This window comes from Salvelinus alpinus, chromosome 6 (assembly GCF_045679555.1).
Source record: "Salvelinus alpinus chromosome 6, SLU_Salpinus.1, whole genome shotgun sequence".
NCBI classification, from domain to species: domain Eukaryota; kingdom Metazoa; phylum Chordata; class Actinopteri; order Salmoniformes; family Salmonidae; genus Salvelinus; species Salvelinus alpinus.
This window is the reverse complement of record NC_092091.1, coordinates 12,668,680-12,689,198: the sequence shown is the minus strand read 5'-3', so window position 1 is coordinate 12,689,198 and position 20,519 is coordinate 12,668,680. Positions and strand designations below refer to the sequence as shown.

Here is a 20,519-nt window from a genome sequence, read left to right as displayed (position 1 = left end):
AAACATACACTATACTTTATTTCGAGGTGGGAGGGGGTCAGTACCCAATAGTGCAGTTGGAGAGAGAGAACAACTGGACAGAGGAGTCAGGCCAGAGAGGAAAGGAGAAACACCAGGAGTCAGGCCAGAGAGGAAAGGAGAAACACCAGGAGTCAGGCCAGAGAGGAAAGGAGAAACACCAGGAATCAGGCCAGAGAGGAAAGGAGAAACACCAGGAGTCAGGCCAGAGAGGAAAGGAGAAACACCAGGAGTCAGGCCAGGGAGGAAAGGAGAAACACCAGGAGTCAGGCCAGAGAGGAAAGGAGAAACACCAGGAGTCAGGCCAGAGAGGAAAGGAGAAACACCAGGAATCAGGCCAGAGAGGAAAGGAGAAACACCAGGAGTCAGGCCAGAGAGGAAAGGAGAAACACCAGGAGTCAGGCCAGGGAGGAAAGGAGAAACACCAGGAGTCAGGCCAGAGAGGAAAGGAGAAACACCAGGAGTCAGGCCAGAGAGGAAAGGAGAAACACCAGGAGTCAGGCCAGAGAGGAAAGGAGAAACACCAGGAGTCAGGCCAGAGAGGAAAGGAGAAACACCAGGAGTCAGGCCAGAGAGGAAAGGAGAAACACCAGGAGTCAGGCCAGAGAGGAAAGGAGAAACACCAGGAGTCAGGCCAGAGAGGAAAGGAGAAACACCAGGAGTCAGGCCAGAGAGGAAAGGAGAAACACCAGGAGTCAGGCTAGAGAGGAAAGGAGAAACACCAGGAGTCAGGCCAGAGAGGAAAGGAGAAACACCAGGAGTCAGGCCAGAGAGGAAAGGAGAAACACCAGGAGTCAGGCCAGAGAGGAAAGGAGAAACACCAGGAGTCAGGCCAGCGAGGAACAGAGAAACACCAGGAGTCAGGCCAGCGAGGAAAGGAGAAACACCAGGAGTCAGGCCAGAGAGGAAAGGAGAAACACCAGGAGTCAGGCCAGGGAGGAAAGGAGAAACACCAGGAGTCAGGCCAGAGAGGAAAGGAGAAACACCAGGAGTCAGGCCAGAGAGGAAAGGAGAAACACCAGGAGTCAGGCCAGAGAGGAGGGGGGAGAAACACCAGGAGTCAGGCCAGAGAGGAACGGAGAAACACCAGGAGTCAGGCCAGAGAGGAAAGGAGAAACACCAGGAGTCAGGCCAGAGAGGAAAGGAGAAACACCAGGAGTCAGGCCAGAGAGGAACGGAGAAACACCAGGAGTCAGGCCAGAGAGGAAAGGAGAAACACCAGGAGTCAGGCCAGAGAGGAAAGGAGAAACACCAGGAGTCAGGCCAGAGAGGAAAGGAGAAATACCAGGAGTCAGGCCAGAGAGGAAAGGAGAAACACCAGGAGTCAGGCCAGAGAGGAAAGGAGAGATCCACTCTTTAGCACACACACACACACACACACACACACACACACACACACACACACACACACACACACACACACACACACACACACACACACACACACACACACACACACACACACACACATCCTTAAATCAGTGTTTAGGACAACTGCTGGTGTGTGTGTGTGTAGCGTGTTGCGTGCTTGCTACCAGGTGTGTATGTGAGAGATGGAGCAAGAGAAAGACAAGGATGATATCTCTCCTCTCTACAAGTGGTGATCTCATGGGAGGCTGCTGTAGGCAGTAAATGCTGGCTCTAAGCTCCTGGCAGTGGCCTCCCTCCAGGACTGTTGATGCTTGCCTGCTGCACACCGTCACACGCCTGTGGTTTCTGTTAAACACCATAAACACTTGCTTTTGGCACAACGCTGAGGCAGCCAGGTGATAAAAAGTCTGTTTACACCAAGCACAATCTCTGATACTTGGCGGGCCCAACAGATTTACAATGACAGCTCTGCCTGTGTGTGTTGGGGTCTGTGTGTCTTGTCTGTGTGTGCGTGTGTGTGTCCTCTTCTCCCTATTTTCTTCCTCCTCTCCCACTCATCTCTTATCTCTTCTTCTTCCTCCTCCCTTCTTTTCTTCCTCTTCATCACCCTCCGTTTCTTCCCTCTTCATTCCCTTTTCCCCTTCTCCCTCTCTCTCCCTTCTCCCTCTCTCTGCCTTCTCCCTCTCTTCTCCTTATCTCTCCCCTTCTCCTTATCTCTCCCCTTATCTCTCCACTTATCTCTCCACTTCTCCCTCTCTCATTCTCTCTCCTTCGCTCCCTCTCTCTCCCTCGCTCCCTCTCTCTCCCTCGCTCTCCCCTTCTCCCTATCTTTCCCCTTCTCCCTCTCTCTCTCCCCTTCTCCCTCTCTCCCCTTCTCCCTCTCTCTCTCTTCCCTTCTCCCTCTCTCTCTTCCCTTCTCCCTCTCTCTCTTCCCTTCTCCATCTCTCTCTTCCCTTCTCCCTCTCTCTCTTCCCTTCTCCCTCTCTCTCTTCCCTTCTCCCTCGCTTCCCTTCTCCCTCTCTCTCTTCCCTTCTCCCTCTCTCTCCCCTTCTCTCCCTCTCTCTCTCCCTTCTCCTTCCCCTCTCTCTCTCCCTCTTTCTCTCCCTTCTCCCTCCCCTCTCTCTCTCCCTCCCCTCTCTCTCTCCCTCTCCCTCTCTCTCTCCCCCTCTCCCCTTCTCCTTCTCATTCTCCCCCCCCTCTCTCTCCCCCCCCTCTCTCCCCCATTCTCCCTCTCTCTCCCCCTCTCTTTACCCTTCTCCCTCTCTCTCCCCTTCTCCATATCTCCCTCTCTCCCTCTCCCTCTTTCTCTCCCTCTCTCTCTCCCTTTCTCCCTCTCTCTCCTCTTCTCTCTCTCCTCTTCTCTCCCTCTCTGTCCTCTTCTCTCCCTTCCCCCCTCTCTCTCCCCTTCTATCTCTCTCCCTCTCACCCCTTCTCCCTCTCTCCTCTTCTCCCTCTCTCTCACTCTCTCTCCCCTTCTCCCTCTATCCCTCTCGCTCCCCTTCTTCCTCTCTCCCCTTCTCCCTCTCTTCCATTCTCTGGACTTTGTTCACAAGTCGTTTATCAGCTGAATAGCCCCTCTATGTTGGGAAGGTGTGGACAGTGTGGTATTTTTATCCATTCCCCAATCTAAACATCACTTGATCCTCACTCTGTAGGGTTAAGAAAGGAGGGAGAGATAGAGACCCATCTAGGGTAAAACACATCTCATCCTCCTTTCCTCCTCTCTTCTCCTCTCCATCCTCATTTACTCCTCTCTTCTCCATCCTCATTTACTCCTCTCTTCTCCTCTCCATCCTCATTTACTCCTCTCTTCTCTATCCTCATTTACTCCTCTCTTCTCCTCTCCATCCTCCTTTGTCTCGCGCTCCCTTCTTCCTCCTTTTCTCTTCAGATGTTCATCAGTGTGGGGGGGTATAAATCGTATAAACCCCCCCCACACACACATGCACACGCACGCGCACACACAGACACGCACGTTTCCCTCGTACAGCGCCAAAGCACAGATGTAGAGTAGAGTTACAGGTTGTATTTTCTTCCCTAAGTGCGTCTATAAATCCTCCCTCTAATTGTGTTTTATGCGAGGCCTAACAGACTGTATGTTTAGCTCTCATAGTGGGAGAAAGACACTCTTCCCTTGGTTGTAAATAGTCTACCAAATATATACAGTACATGTCAAGCTAGGCGTCCTTTCAGGTTGAGAAGACAAATTATCAACAAATTACAGAGGATTTTGACGGCAAAATTGCATCTTGTTATTAGGAGTTGGACTTCCATGTTTTGAGTACACAGGGTGGGAAAGGCCTTTTGGAATTTGAAATATGTTTTGAAGTTCGCCTCTTTTGTAAGCATTTACATTCTGTTTCTTATGGGCTGCATCTCATACATAGTGCATTACTTTGGTTAAAAGTAGTGCACTACATAAGGAATAGGGAGGCTATTGGGAACCCAACCATTGCCTCCCTTTAATTGACCATTGTTCGTGTTCATCCCATGTGATCCCGCACAGCATGAATTTATTTACAATAATCATAATCCAGTGTTAACATCCTAGGCTTTAATGGGGCTGAATAACCTGTGTCTCAAATGGCACCCTATTCCCATAGGGTCCTGGTCAAAAGTAGTGCACTACATAGGGAATAGGGTGCCATTTGGGACACACTTCAAGTTAGTTGTATTCCCCCTTTTGAGAGCCTCATGACCACAATAGCCTATGCGCAAACCTCTCAAACAAAAAATTAAGCCATTCAAATGCCCATGTGCTTATGAATACTTGTCCTTTTGTTAGGATCTAGTCCCACAGATGAGCCATTGTCCACTTAACCATTTTTTATCTAGAAAATCCCTTTGGGGGGTTTCCATACTGGAAGAGAAGAATGCCTTCTTGACTGCTTGACGTCTCCGATATCTCTCTCTCTCTCTCATACACACTGGGGGCATAGAGATGAATGCTGAGCATAATATTCAGAGAATCTAAAGAGACCCATTGAGAGATTTAGTGGAGTGGTTTCCATCGCATTCTGCTTAGCCAATAACATGTACCTTGATTGACAGAACCAGGATACTATCTTGTGTGTCCCTCTCCTCCTCTCTCCTCCTGTAGAGTCGTCCTGTATGGAGAGACTTCTGTCTAAGGACTGGAAAGACAGGATGGACAGACTGAATGCCAGCAAGCTCCTAGGAGAGGTCAAAGGTGAGACTTTGCATCAAAGATGGCTGTTATTCACCGGGTATCCCCCACTCTATTGTAGTTACACTGCATTTGGAAAGTATTCAGACCCCTTAACGTTACAGGCTTATTATAGAATATATTAAATGAAAAACAACCTCATCAATCTACACATAATGCCCCATAATGACGAAGCAAAAACAGTTTTTTTTTAGAAATGTTAGCTAATTTATTTTTAAAAAACAGACCTTATTTACATAAGTGTTCAGACCCTTTGCTATGAGACTCGAAATTGAGCTCAGGTCCATTGATCATCCTTGAGATGTTTCTACAACTTGATTGGCGTCCACCTGTGGTAAATTCAATTGATTGGACATTATTTGGAAAGGCACAAACCTGTCTATATAAGGTCCCACAGCTGACCGTGCATGTCAGAGCAAAAATCAAGCCATGAGGTCGAAGGAATTGTCCGTAGAGCTCTGAGAAAGGGTTGTGTTGAGGCACAGATCTGGGAAAGGGTAGCAAAACATTTCTGCAGCACTCAATGTCCCCAATAACACAATGGCCTCCATCTTAAATGGGAGAAGTTTGGAACCACCAAGACTCTTCCTAGAGCTGTTCACCTGGCCAAACTGAGCAATCGAGGGAGAAGGGCCTTGGTCAGGGAGTTGACCAAGAACCCGATGGTCACTCTGACAGAGCTCTAGAATTCCTCTTTGGAGTTAGGAGAACCTTCCAGGAGGACAACCATCTCTGCAGCACTCCACCAATCAGGCCTTTATGATAGAGTGACCAGACGGAAGCCACTCCTCAATAAAAGGCACAACAGCCAACTTGGAGTTTGCAAAAAAGGCACCTAACAGACTCTCAGACCATGAGAAACAAGATTCTCTGGTCTGATGAAACCAAGATTGAACTCTTTGGCCTGAATGCAAAGCGTCACGTCTAGAGGAAACCTGGCAACATCCCTATGGTGAAGCATGATGGTGGCAGCACCATGCTGTGTGGATGTTTTTCAGCGGCAGAGGCTGGGAGACTAGTCAGGATCGATGGAAAGATGAACGGAGCAAAGTATAGAGAGATCCTTGATGAAAACCTGCTCCAGAGCGCTCAGGACCTCAGACTGGGGTGTATGTTCACATTCCAACAGGACAATGACCCTAAGCACACAGCCAAGACAACGCAGGAATGGCTTTAGGACAAGTCTCTGAATGTCCTTGAGTGGCCCAGCCAGAGCCTAGACTTGAACCTGATCGAACATCTCTGGAGAGAACTGAAAATAGCTGTGCAGCAACGCTCCCCATCCAACCTGACAGAGCTTGAGAGGATCTACAGAGAAGAATAGTCCCGTGTGGCTCAGTTGGTAGAGCATGGCGCTTGCAACGCCAGGGTTGTGGGTTCATTCCCCACGGGGGGACCAGGATGAATATGTATGAACTTTCCAATTTGTAAGTCGCTCTGGATAAGAGCGTCTGCTAAATGACTTAAATGTAATAGGAGAAACTTCCCAAATACAGGTGTGCCAAGCTTGTAGGGTCATACCCAAGAAGACTCGAGGCTGTAATCGCTGCCAAAGGTGCTTCAACAAAGTACTGAGTAAAGGGTCTGAATACTTATGTAAGCATTCTTTTCATGTCCAGGTTGTAATTATAACTTTGATTAAATGTATGCATGAAAAAGCAGTCCACTTTCTAATGCGTGTATTCCTCAGCAGTAACTTTGACAAGCCTATTCATGAGGTGGGGTAAATGCTCTTATGTGCAAAGTAAGCAAATCCAAATTTGTAGTTAGGAAAGCTAACTGATTTCAGTGTGTTGTATTCAATTCAAACGCCCATTAGGACTAGCTTGTGAATAGACACAGGTGGAGGAGGGTTACATAGAATCGCACACAGGCATGTTTTAGCTTATGGGTTGAAAACTTGAATATCATATCAATTATGCTTTTACACAAACACACACACACACACACACACACACACACACACACACACACACACACACACACACACATAGAGAGAGAGAGAAAAAGCCTCATCCATTAGTTGACGAGGCACAAGGTCTACTGCTTCATTAGCATGCAAACTAAGAGGCTTTAACGCATTAAGACCCACAGCGTGTTGAATGATGATTCAACAAGTGCTTTAGTGTGGTTAACATCTATACAATTCTACACATGCTTTTATGATTGGCCGTGAGGCTGTATATTGTATGAAAGCTGACTTTCAGAGATGACTGTCTTTACACCCATACCCACCGTGGGCATGCACGAATGCACACCCCAGTGGAGGCTGGTGGGAGGAGCTTATAGGAGGACTGGCTCATTGTAATGGCTGGAATGGAATAAATGGAATGGTATCAAACATGTGGAAACCAAATGTTTGATAACATTCCATTTATTCCATTTCAGCTTTTACAATGAGCTCGTCCTCCTATAGCTCCTCCCACCAGCCTCCACTGACACACACATACACACAGTGGATGGGAATTATTTGATTTGAAACAGTTCCCTTTTTATTTCACCATACTTCAGTCCTCCTCAGTGTCTGAGTAACACGGGCACAGGCTTATTATATCTGATAAAACAATAAAAAAAGATAAGTAATAACTGATATCCTGCTGCAAAATCATCCAAGAATCTAAAAACATCTTACGCAACATGTTTCAGACATAATTCTCCTGGCATTGTAAAAAAAAAGGAAAAAAAGACTGTTTAGGATAGATGCAGTGAAATGTGTTGTTTTACAGGGTCAGTCATAGTAGTACGGCGGCCCTGGAGCAGATTAGGGTTACGTACCTTGCTCAAGGCCACATCGACAGATTTCTTTGGTTACTGCCCCAACACTCTAGCCGCTAGGATGAAAAGTTTGATTGAGGGAGATAACATTATGTATGCGTCCCAAATGGCACCCTATTCCCTACATTGTGCACTACTTATGAACAGAGCCCTATAGGTCCTGGACAGAAGTAGTGCACTATATAGGGAATAGGGTGCCATTTGGGATACAACCATGGGATTCAACCAGCTTTCTGAATCCAAACCTCTCATTCCTCATCAATCTGCTCCTTCTTAGCGGCACTCTGAAAGGGCCATTTAGATTGCCCACTTAGAAATGGCAGCATTTCCTCTGCAGATAACGTAAAAAATACACAGAAATTGGAACAGGATTGTCATTGAGCCTCCTCACTTCAACTCTCATACTTAAGCAGCTGGAGCTGTCTCTCTCGTATTCATTTTCTCTACGTCTCTCTTTTTGTCTCGCTCTCCGACTCTTCGTCTCGCTCTCTCTCGCTCTCCGTCTCTGTTGCTCTCTCTCTCTCCGTCTCTGTTGCTCTCTCTCTCTCTCTCTCTCTCTCTCTCTCTCTCTCTCTCTCTCTCTCTCTCTCTCTCCGTCTCTCTCTCTCTCTCTCTCTCTCTCTCTCTCTCTCTCTCTCTCTCTCTCTCTCTCTCTCTGTCTCTCTCTCTCTCTCTCTCTCTCTCTCTCTCTCTCTCTCTCTCTCTCTCTCTCTCTCTCTCGCTCTCTCTCTCTCTCTCTCTCTCTCTCTCTCTCTCTCTCTCTCTCGTCTCTCTCTCTCTCTCTCTCTCTCTCTCTCTCTCTCTCTCTCTCTCTCTCTCTCTCTCTCTCTCTCTCTCTCTCTCTCTCTCTCTCTCTCTCTCTCTCTCTCTCTCTCTCTCTCTCTCTCTCTCTCTCTCTCTCTCTCTCTCTGTCTCTCTCTCTCTCCCTCTCTCTTTCCCTCTCTCACTCTCTCTCTCTTATACACAGAGCACTCTGTTCCACCAGCTGTGTCCTCACTCCAAAACACTGTGATTCAATTCAAACGGCCGACTCACTTCTTAATGTTCGACATGGAACGGGGACTAACCACTGAGATAGATAGATGGATAGATATAGGACTGTTTTGCTGTGAATCACACACAACACAATCAACATATTTGTTCATTCACAGTTATCTTTAGTCTTGACGAATCTTACAATATTCTCCCTGATTTGTCCTCCCGTTGGCCTGAGAAAACCTGTGTAATAGAGTGTCCGGTAACATTAGTGTACCACTCTTGGGTTTGAATCTGTGCCGTTTAGTTGTTTTTCTTGATAAAGGTTTAGGGAAGGAACCAGCCTAATATACAGAAGCAGTTGAGGTTCATTGACTATCTATCATCTATTGAAGGTGGTCTACATACAGTGAGTGGACAGTTTATTAGGTACACCCATCTAGTACCGGGTCGGACCTAGTGCTGTGGTGGTCATAACATTTTGTCAGCTGGTGATTGTCAAGCAAATAACCACAGGTCTCACGGTAATTGACCGTTAATTAACAAACACTTTTAGGGCTTCCCGGGTGGCGCATTGGTCTAAGGTACTGCATCACAAGCAGTGCTAGAGGTGTTAATACAGATCCAGGTTCGTTCCCGGGCTGTGCCACAACCGGACGTGACCAGTTTAGACTGGTCTAAATAAATATGATGTGAAGAAAATGTAGTCTATTTCAGAAGAACAGAATAGCATACTCTGAGTTGTCCTTGTAAGGCCCTGATCTGGCTTTGCAATATGGCTGTGGGCTACACTAGTTCATTTAGCAGACAAGATTTGTGTAGAATTCTGTGACATTATTTTATAGTATGAAGAATACAATTGAACAAAGCTGAATAAAATAGAAAGGACATTTTCTCTAATCGATTTGAGGGAGTGCGCACATGCGTCCGGATTATGGCAGCGTCCGGATTAAGCGTCCGGATTATGGCAGTTCTAGCCTTTAGCTCAGTGTGGATGTTGTTTGTAATCCATGTCTTCTGGTTGGGATATGTGCGTACGTCACTGTGGGGACAACGTCGTCGATGCACTTAATGAAGCCGATGAAAGATGTGGTAAACTCCTCAGTGCCATCAGAAGAATCCCTGAACATATTCCAGTCTGTGCTAGCGAAACTGTCCTGTAGCTTAGCATCCGCTTCATCAGACCACTTCCATATTGAGCACGTCACTGGTACTTCCTGTTTGAATTTTTGCTTGTAAGCAGCAATCAGGAGGATAGAGTTATGGTCAGATTTGCCAAATGGAGGGCGATGGAGAGCTTTCTATGCACCTCTGTGTGTGGAGTATAGGTGATCTAGAGTTTTTTCACCTCTAGTTGCACAGGTGACATGCTGGTAGAAATTAGGTAAAACGGATTTCAGTTTTCCTGCATTAAAATCACTGGCCACTAGGAGCGCCGCATCTGGATGAACATTTTCTGGTTTGCATATGGCCCTATACAATTCGCTGAGTACGGTCTCAGTGCCAGCATCGGTTTGAGGTGGTAAATAGACAGCTATGAAAAATATAGATGAAAACTCTCTTGGTAAGTAGTGTGGTCTACAGCTTATCATGAGGTATTTTAACTCAGGCGAGCAGAACCTCGAGACTTCCTTAATATTAGAGATTACGCACCAGCTGTTGTTAACAAAGAGACACACACCCCCTCCTCTTCTTCCCCGACGCAGCCGTTCTGTCCTGCCGATGAATTGAAAAAAACGTCTAGATTTATATTGACCATGTCCTTGTTCAACCACGACTCAGAGAAACATTGAATATTAGTTCTTCAGATCACGTTGATAGGATAGTCTCGAACGGAGCTCATCCAGTTTGTTCTCCTGTGATTGCACGTTCGCCAATAGCACGGGGGTTAGAGGCAATTTATTCACTCTTCGACGTAGTCTCGTCAGGTATCCCGCACGCCGGTCTCTATAGCGCCGTCTCCTCATTCGAGTGTCGGAATTTGGGCCTGGTCCGCGATAATCAATGTGTCTTTCGCCTCTGACTCCTCGTCCAAATGGAGGTTAGTGATAGCTGTTCTGATGTCCAGAAGCTCTTTTCGGGTCATAAGAAATGATGGCGGAAACAATGTGTACAAAAAAAAGTTACGATAGTCTAAGAAAAATAGAATACAAAATAACACAATTGGTCTGAAGCCCGTAAAATGGTCGCCATTCCCTCCGACTCATTGCACTTATAGAAGAAGGAAGGTAGAGGATGATGTCAATTTCCCCTGGGCTTCATCCATCCTCAGGCTTTTATCGTTACAGCAAGAGGTCCATAAAGGATGTATCCCGAATGGACCCCTATTCACTTCATAGTGCACTACTTTGGACCATCATAGTCAATAGATGGAACATAGAGTCTTCACGTGTATTCCGGTGAACATTGGATAATGTCTAATGTATTTGACCATCTGCAATTTGAGCGGCAGTTAGCCTAGGTTAGAGGGGCGGGGCTGCTACTGAAAGGTTGCTGGTTTGATTCCAGGACCGGGCGGAAAAAATCTGAGAAGTTTTGAGGCAACTATTAGAGGGTTTTGCATGTTACAAATCATAGAAAGATCTGCTGCTGTTGTGCCTTTGAAGAAAATGTCTGTCTCGTATGGATTCATAAAGTATTCTTCTTTAATTCAATAACATATATTTATAATGTAGAGTATAATGGGCAATGTATTACTCTTTACATGCAGTGGAGAATGGATGAATGGAATGGAAAAGTGAACCATTGTTAACCAGATCTGGATGCATGCCAAATGGCATCCTGTACCTTATATAGTGCACTATAATTGTCCAGAGCCCTATGGGGCCCTGGTCGAAAGTAGTGTGCACTATGTAGGGAATAAGGTGTCATTTGGAATGCATCCCTACAGATGCACTAATATCACTCTTTTACCTAGTCTAAGATACAGTCCACCCCAGTCCTTTTCTATACCAACTGTAGGAAGGAGAGGTCGCGGCAACACAAGTGGCACAGTTCAGAGATGGGAGACCTTGAATGGAATATAGCAGATAGAAAATGATCATGTTTACATTCATATCTCACTTATGTGAGGTGAGTCATGGATGTATGTTTTCTCTCTCTCGCTCTTTCTCCTCTCCTCTCTTTCTTTCATACCACTTTCTCTCTTTATTTTTTTCTCCTCTCTCTATCCCCCATCCTTCCCCTCTCTCTCTCTCTCTCTCTCTCTCTCTCTCTCTCTCTCTCTCTCTCTCTCTCTCTCTCTCTCTCTCTCTCTCTCTCTCTCTCTCTCTCTCTCTCTCTCTCTCTCTCTCTCTCTCTCTCTCTCTCTGTTTCTCCTCTCTCTCTGTTTCTCCTCTCTCTCTCTCTGTTTCTCCTCTCTCTCTCTGTTTCTCCCCTCTCTCTCTCTCTCTCTCTCTCTCTCTCTCTGTTTCTCCCCTCTCTCACTTTCTGTTTCCCCCTCTCTTTTTCTGTTTCTCCCCTGCCCTCTCTTTCTCACCCTCCTTTCTTCTGTCTCATCCCCTCTCTCTCTCCATCCCCTCTCTCTCTCTTTCTCCCCCCTTCTCTCTCTCTCTCTCTCTCTCCATTCTCCCCCTCTCTCTTTCTCCTCCACACTCTCTCTCTCTCTTTCCTCTCCCTCCCTCCCTCCCTCCTTCTCCCCCCACTCTCGCTCTCACTTTTTCTCTCCGTCAGGTACCCCAGAGAGTTTGGAGGAGAAGGAGCGGCAGCTGTCCACCATGATCGGTCAGCTTATCAGCCTGCGGGAGCAGCTCCTGGCAGCCCACGACGAGCAGAAGAAGATGGCTGCGTCACAGATGGAGAAACAGAGGCAGCAAATGGAGCTGGCCCGCCAGCAGCAGGACCAGGTGTGTGTGTGTGTGTGTGTGTGTGTGTGTGTGTGTGTGTGTGTGTGTATGTGTGTGTGTGTGTGTGTGTGTGTGTGTGTGTGTGTGTGTGTGTGTGTGTGTGTGTGTGTGTGTGTTGAGTCGAGTCTGAACATGTGTGTTGACAAATTATGTTTGGACAAGTTCTTTATTCCCATCACCCTATTATGAGACAACACATTCCATCACATCACAAAAGAAAAGTGAGCATGAGCAGTAGACGGACACATTCCAATATTAGCCTGCTATTTAGCTGTTCAGACATGATGGAATAATGACCTGTATTGACGCCACTGAGAAGGCATGCCTAAATGAATCCTGACACATGTTTGGGTGGGCGACGTACCGCAATGAACAGCCTGTAATTAAATACATCAAAATAAATATCAAAAAGCAGTTTGTATTCTATTTATTTCTCACTGAGTAGCTGGAGTAAACACACCACCTTTTGGAGTTTGACCTTGTGACCCAACCGTGTGGTTGGGCAATTCTAGCTGTCAGTCATTGTCCCTGATGACAGGTAGCCGAGGGGGAGTAAGGCTTGTGCCAGTCAGTCGTAAACATGTCAATCTCACTGTCGATAGCGTCTCTTGAACACTTGCTACTGCCAGTGTTACATAATCCACTATGTTCACTTTCGTCTCCCAATATATACATCTTTGTCTCATTTTTGACTCAGCCCTTTCCTTTCCCCTGATTTTCTCTTGTCCCTCCTGTTGCTGCCCTCTCTGTTCTATCACCTTAAATGTGAAAAATAAATATTTGTTTAAGCTCAAATTCCCTTCTTTCACGTCATCTCTTTGTTCTCCATTCTTTCACGTCATCTTGTCTTTAGTCGTTCTCTTATTTTATAATGTCTTGTTTTTGTCTCATTCTTTTCTCACTCTGTTCTGTCGGTCTTGTATCCTTAGCTTGCTATGTTCAAACTCAAAACTCAAACTTTAAAGAATGTTTGCATGGCATTCCCTTTGTTCTGTGGTTTGTCTTTTTCTCCTCAACATCTCACATCTCCTTTTCTCATTCGTGTCTCATTCTCTTCTCACTCCTGCCCTCTCAGATTGCGAGGCAACAGCAGCAGCTCATGCAGCAGCAGCACAAGATCAACGTTCTCCAGCAGCAGATACAGGTCAGTGCTGACTAACGTTCTCCAGCAGCAGATACAGGTCAGTGCTGACTAACGTTCTCCAGCAGCAGATACAGGTCAGTGCTGACTGCTCACTGTACCTATTCATTCTCTCTTATCTTAGTCATGTGTTCATACACACACGTCCACATGCACACACACGTGTATCAATCAAATCAAATTGTATTTGTCACATGCTTCGTAAACAACCGGTGTAGACGAACAGTGAAATGCTTACTTAAGGGACATCCCAACAATACAGAGAATTTTTTTTTTAAATAATAGAAAAATAATAACACGAAGAATAACTACACAATGAGTAACGATTACTTGGCCAATATACACAGGGTACCAGTACAGAGTCAATGTGCAGGGAGGGGTATGAGGTAATTGAGGTAGATATGTACATGTAGGTAGGGGTAAAGTGACTAGGCAACAGGATAGATAATAAATAGTAGCAGCAGCCTATGTGATGAGTCAAAAGAGTTAGTGCAAAAGGGGACAATGCAGATAGTCCGGGTAGCTATTTGGTTAGCTATTTAGCTGTCCATTTAGCAGTCTTATGTCTTGGGGGAAGAAGCTGTTCAGGGTGTTGTTGGTTCCAGACTTGGTGCATCGGTACCACTTGCCGTGCAGTAGCAGAGAGAACAGTCTATGATTTGGGTGGCTGGAGTCTTTGACAATTTTTAGGGCCTTCCTCTGACACCACCTGGTATAGAAGTCCTGGATGGCAGGGAGCTTGGCCCCAGTGATGTACTGGGCTTTATGCACTACCCTCTGTAGCGCCTTGGGGTCAGATGCCAAGCAGTTGCCATACCAAGCGGTGAAACAGCCGGTCTAGATGCTCTCAATGGTGCAACTATATAACTTTTTAAGGGTCTGAGGGACCATGCCAAATCTTTTCAGCCTCCTGAGGGGAAAGAGGCATTGTCGTGCCTACATCGCGACTGTGTTGGTGTATAAGTAAGTAGCCTTGCCTGGTGTGAGCCCGGAATGGAGGAGGAGCCTATCTCCTGTTTCTGTAGTGTGAGGCAGCTTGAGTATCCCCCTTGGACAGGACGCTAGTCTATCTCCTGTTTCTGTAGCGTGAGGCAGCTTGAGTACCCCCCTTGGACAGGACGCTAGTCTATCTCCTGTTTCTGTAGCGTGAGGCAGCTTGAGTACCCCCCCTTGGACAGGACGCTAGTCTATCTCCTGTTTCTGTAGTGTGAGGCAGCTTGAGTACCCCCCTTGGACAGGACGCTAGTCTATCTCCTGTTTCTGTAGCGTGAGGCAGCTTGAGTACCCCCCTTGGACAGGACGCTAGTCTATCTCCTGTTTCTGTAGTGTGAGGCAGCTTGAGTACCCCCCTTGGACAGGACCCTAGTCTATCTCCTGTTTCTGTAGTGTGAGGCAGCTTGAGTACCCCCCTTGGACAGGACGCTAGTCTATCTCCTGTTTCTGTAGTGTGAGGCAGCTTGAGTACCCCCCTTGGACAGGACGCTAGTCTATCGTAGGGCCTTACCTCCAATCTATCTCCTTAATGCTGAGTGCCTGGTCCCATTTTTATAGTTTTTGGTATGTCTCGGCCAGGGATGGAACTCACAACCTTCCACTCTCATGGCGGACACTCCTTAGTTAATTCCTTAGTGATGTGGACACTGAAGAACTTGAAGCTCTCGACCCGCTCCACTATAGCCCCATCGATGTGGATGGGGGTGTGCTCAGCCCTCAGTTTCCTGTAGTCCATGATCAGCTCCTTTGTCTCAACTGATGTTGAGGGAGAGGTTGTTGTCCTGGCACCACACTGCCAGGCCACGGATCTCTTCCCTATCTCATCATCGTCGGTGTTCAAGAAAGCACTCACAAATATCTACACACACACACACACACACACACACACACACACACACACACACACACACACACACACACACACACACACACACACACACACACACACACACACACACACACACACACACACACACACACACACACACACACACACTAATCGCTGTAATTGACCTGTTTATAGGGGCTTCATTTGCTGGGTCATGTCTTGATTAATACACTATTGTATCCCTACTATGAGCTTCTCTCTATTACCTCTTCTATTTATCAACCCCGTCTCCTTCCTTTCTCCACACGTTTACTCCTCTAGTTCACTCAATCATACTGTTCATCTATTTTCCTCTCGCTACAGTACTTGCTACTTCCCCCCCCGCCACTCCATTTCTCACACTCTTTCACACTCACCTACGAATATCCCCCGCTTGTCTCTTTTATTCTCGTTTCTTCTACCGTAAACTGTTGCAGAGTTTTCTCTCATTCTCCCTCTTCACAAAACTAACTTTTCCAACTGATCCGTCTTCACCACTGGTGCTTACTGGTTGTAAAGACACTGACCCAGAGAGTCAGCTCACTGTGGCTGGGGAAGGCAGTGAGCAAGGGCCCCTTGTTCTCTGGCGCTCTGGAGGTGTTGTGCTTTTAACAGGGCTTTCTTTTACAATGCCCCACTCTGCTTTTAATAAACCACAGATCTGAGTTCATTAGGACCGGGCCTCAGGGGGAGGGAGGGTGTGTGTGTGTGAGACAGTAAAAATACTAGTCTCTATGATCACACTGCTGCTTTACGGTGTGTTTTAATGTTGTTGAGAGAAGTTTGGTGTTGGCACGTCTGCAGCTGTCAAGAAGTGCAAACATAATCGGCATACAGGAGACCTGGGTTCAAATACTATTTGAAATCTTTCAAATACTTTGAGCGTTTCCTTTAGCCTCCCTGGAGTGTCAGGTGGGCGGGGTTCTACACTTTTCAGACTTCAGACTCTATTTTCTCTATTGTTACAGGCAAGCTCAATCGAGCACAGATTAAGTATTTGAAATAGTTTCAAATAGTATTTTCAACCAGGTGTCATACAGTGCCTGTCAATGCATTGTAAATGCTCTTAAACATGCTAAGTCATTTGAAAGAGCTATGTAAACTTTGATTGCATTGAACAATGCCATTGAGCACACATCAACTCCATCATCCCAGGCACGCCCCCATCCACATCGACGGGTCTGTAGTGAGAGCTTCAAGTTCCTCTGTGTACAAATCACGTTGAGGATTATAATAAATACCGTTTTGATGTCATACAAGCAAACAAGAGAAAACTGAAGCCATTTACAGTATGAACTTTTATGATCACTATGTTGATGTTCAGTTACAAGATGGCACATGTTATACTCTGGGTTGTCCTGAACACAATGTTTCTCTTATTTTGAAGAAAATGAGCTGCGTAACACAAACTTGAATGCATTCACACACTTGAATGGACTGTGTTCCAAACAAAACCCCTGCAGTTGTACTTGCTTCTGTTCCTCGATGGCAACGCTAGGAGAGCTCAAAACGGCCCCTTACGGTTGGATCTTTCCTTGACTCATAAAAGTGCATTGAAATAACTTTGACACTAGATGTTGTGCAGAAGAGACACCAGTTAAACCTCTCACTCAAACCGTTGTACAAGTTTCTTTCCTATCTTGCACCTATTCCAAAATGTCAGTGAATTTTCTTATTATGTTACCGAATGTATCCAGAGTATTTTCAGATTTTGTTATCAACCAAAGTGGCGAAAAGTACAGTAAATATAAAATTGGAATCGCTTTAGGCCCATTTCCAGCAGTGTAAAGGGTTAAACACACTGGCAGCGCAGCAGCACGAGAACAGACAGTCTGCTATACTTATCACCTCCAGGCCTACTTATTCTAGGGCCCAATGCTCTAAGGGACTGACCAAGGCCTACTGTTTGGGGTTCATACCCTGGGCTGTGTCACAAATGGCACCCTATTCCCTACATTTTGCACTACTTTGGAAAAAGAAAGAAAACGTAGTGCACTACATAGGGAATAGGGTGCCATTTGGGATTCAGACGTGGCATGTACTGTACCTCGGGGCCATCCAGATGACATCAACATGATCCTGTGTTAAATTCTGTACCCCCGTTCAGATCTTTACTTCCCAGAAGTAAATTGTTAAACAGATTAAAGATGAATTGAGGCATTTACTGTAAGTCCTTCATTCATAGCAATTTGGATGAATGGAAATGACCAAACTTTTCCCTTTTTATGAATCCAAAAGTACAACCGTTTACGTAGAATATGTTGTTTTCTTTCTCTGGGTGTAATGAGTGTTTGTCAGTCTTGTGTTTTATTGTGAGGGAGTGCCCAGTTCAAAGTGTCACCGGTTTCCTGTCATGTGGTTTTAAATGTTCTGTAGAAACAGTAGGGAACTTCCAAGGGTTAAAAGAAAGCTTCCGACAGCCTCCCGGTTACACACACACGCCACACGCCACACACACGCCACACACCACACACACGCACACATTTCCTCAGGGCCACAAAGGCAGGCCCAAACCCCAGAGGCCGGGCCAAGCTACCCGGACTAATTAATGACCGCAAACCCACACTCCTCCTCTTTTCATCGCTTCATTCTGTCCTCTCTCTGTTCTTCACCTACCTCCTCTGGCATTTTCCCTCACTTTTTTTTGTACTCTTCATCCCTCCCTTGTTCTTCACCTCCTCTTGGAAGACATGTATCTGCTCCTCCTCTTCCCTTCGCGTTGCTTTTTCTCATCTCTTTTTGTTCCCCTTCTTGATATTTTTAATTAGCATATTTTTTATTCCTCGCCTCCCTATTCTAACATCCAGCCCCTCTCTTCTCTCTCCCTCTCATCAGTCTTTTCAAATGTTTTCATCTTCACCTTGTATTTTCTATTTTATTTCCTCATGTAGAATAGTTTTATTCTCTTTCCGCCCTTAAACCTGACCTTGTCCATTCTACCCAGTAGGTAATGTTGTCGCTCCTTACCAATCAGGTGTAAAATGAAGTAAGCTCTCTTGTCAATAGCCAGTATAAGAATTGCTGCTGTGAGGTGAAGTCTGTGCTGTTAGTCCACTAAAGCCACATTGAGACCTAATAGTGCACACAAATGACCAATAGATGCCATCTCAGCAACCAGTACTGGACACAATGGCCCGTAAAGCCGTTGGGCCAACTGCAGTGTTGAAACAAATTCAGCAACTATGGAAAATGACAAGAATGGTGTGAACCATTATGGTAATTGGCTTGTAAGGGATTTGTCTAGAGCTAATGCTGCTGTCAATGCACACGGTGACAGAGGATATGTAAATCAGGTGTGTTAGTGCTAGGGCAAAAACTAAAATGTGCGCCCCTTTGGGTCCCCAGGACCAGGATTGGGAAACACTGGCTTAGTGTATTATGATTTAAAAGATGATGATAATCTGTGGGTTGAAAGCATACAAACTGTAGCTCTGCCTACCTAGCCCCAGAAAAAAAATGGGGACGGACAGGAATCTCTCTATTTCTCCCACTATCTCTCTCTCTCTCTCTCTCTCTCTCTCTCTCTCTCTCTCTCTCTCTCTCTCTCTCTCTCTCTCTCTCTCTCTCTCTCTCTCTCTCTCTCTCTCTCTCTCTCTCTCTCTCTCTCTCTCTCTCTCTCTCTCTCTCTCTGTCTCTCTCTGTCTCTCTCTCTGTCTCTCTCTGTCTCTCTGTCTCTGTCTCTCTCTCTCTGTCTGTCCCTCTCTCTCTCTCTGTCCCTCTCTCTCTCTCTCTCTCTCTGTCCCCCTCTCTCTCTGCCCCCCCCCCCTCTCTCTCTCTGTCCCCCTATCTCTGCCCCCCCCCTCTCTCTCTCTCTCTCTCTGTACCCCTCTCTCTCTGCCCCCCCTCTCTCTCTGTCCCCCCCCCTCTCTCTCTCTCATCCACAGCCGTTACTGTGGCCACCACACCACAGTCTTTACACAGTAGGACCATTAATACCGTGTGCACACTTGTGTGTGCCTAAATGCATCTGTGTGTCTGCGTATGTGTGTGTCTGGTGGGTAGTTGGGGAAGGGGGCTCTATGTTTTCTTAGGGCTGGGGGAGAGCAGGCCAGTCCATTCATCCCTCTCCTCTAGGAGAAGGCCTGTGCTTTGTTTTTGGTGGAGGGAAGGTATTCCCAGAGGAACACAATGAATGGAGCATTCTCCCCCCCTCCGCTTGGACACACAGACTTTTTTTCTCTCCCTTCATTCTTGCCCTAGTCTCTCGGTGGTGTCACAAGACGTGTGTGTGTGTGTCTGGGCCTCCCGTGTGTGTGTGTGTGAACCTTATAGAACCTCCAGGATCTCGATTCAAAGTGTTCAGTGGAATCTGATGGTGACTGTGTTCTTAGAAAAACATTATCTCTCTCTCTCTCTCTCTCTCTCTCTCTCTCTCTCTCTCTCTCTCTCTCTCTCTCTCTCTCTCTCTCTCTCTCTCTCTCTCTCACACACATGTAGAAATATGAGAGAACAAGTTTTTCCCTTTCCAGGCGATGGCAATCAAGAAAAAGTATTTGAAAGAAGCATACCGTAAAACTTAAATTAAACGCTGAGTTTCAAATAGCCGCCTGTCCCTTTTAATAGCCGGGCAACAGCACACTGTTTGGGAAATAAACCCCTGTTTCAAATAAATGCTGTGTCTAAATGAATTGTTTACGAGGTTAACATGAATTGTTTGAGGTTTAATGTTTGCTTTGTTACATTAAGTTATTCTGTAATGACAAAAAAAAATGATGGCATTGCCAGTAAGAAACTTTTATTGTCAGTAAGAAACTGCTAACAGCTGAGAACTGCTGCACAACAAGTCAACAACTTTGGGAGAAGAGACCCCCAGAAATTGTCCGATCGCCGAAAATGAACATTCGAAGAAGAGAAGACCTAATCTGTCAAGGAAAAGTTAAAAAAAATGTTTTTATGGAAGCATACGAAGACAAAATAAACGTAACACAGTGTATAAATGATAATGCATTAGTGCAGGAAATTAAGACTGATGGAAGTGAATGCTGGAATTAAACAAATAACTATGCAAATGCATAAAAGCTGTGTGCATTTTAAATAGACGCCTGGCTCAAATAGAAGCTTGTCTCTGATAAGCGCCTGTTGAGTTCAGCAATTGAAGCAAATCAACTCCTGGGTTATTAATTGAAGTTTTACGGTACGGAAGGCTGGGATGTTTGTGTGTCCTCTCTGCGCTCCTCTCTGCGCTCCTCTCTGCGCTCCTCTCTGCGCTCCTCTTTACCCATGCTCTTTCACACTCTAGAGACACGACTCATTTAACTGCGCTCACACATATTCCCCTCGGAGTCTCAACTTCTACTGCTATCTGACCTGACCACCATGTTACCTTCTTTTCCACTGAATATTTAG

General features: G+C 46.1%; 1 protein-coding gene across 3 annotated transcripts in view; it reads left to right on the top strand.

Moving 5' to 3' along the window:
• The window catches only part of LOC139578163 (transcription factor SOX-6-like), a 173,163-nt gene that overhangs the window by 89,273 nt on the left and 63,371 nt on the right, over nt 1-20,519 (top strand). For 2 of the 3 annotated variants that reach the window (XM_071405428.1, XM_071405427.1), the window contains exons 5-7: nt 4,490-4,579; nt 11,999-12,171; nt 13,247-13,315. In XM_071405428.1, coding sequence (XP_071261529.1) covers nt 4,490-4,579; nt 11,999-12,171; nt 13,247-13,315 — 332 coding nt within the window. The remainder of the gene's footprint in view (nt 1-4,489; nt 4,580-11,998; nt 12,172-13,246; nt 13,316-20,519) is intronic. The other variant, XM_071405430.1, reaches the window with a different exon arrangement.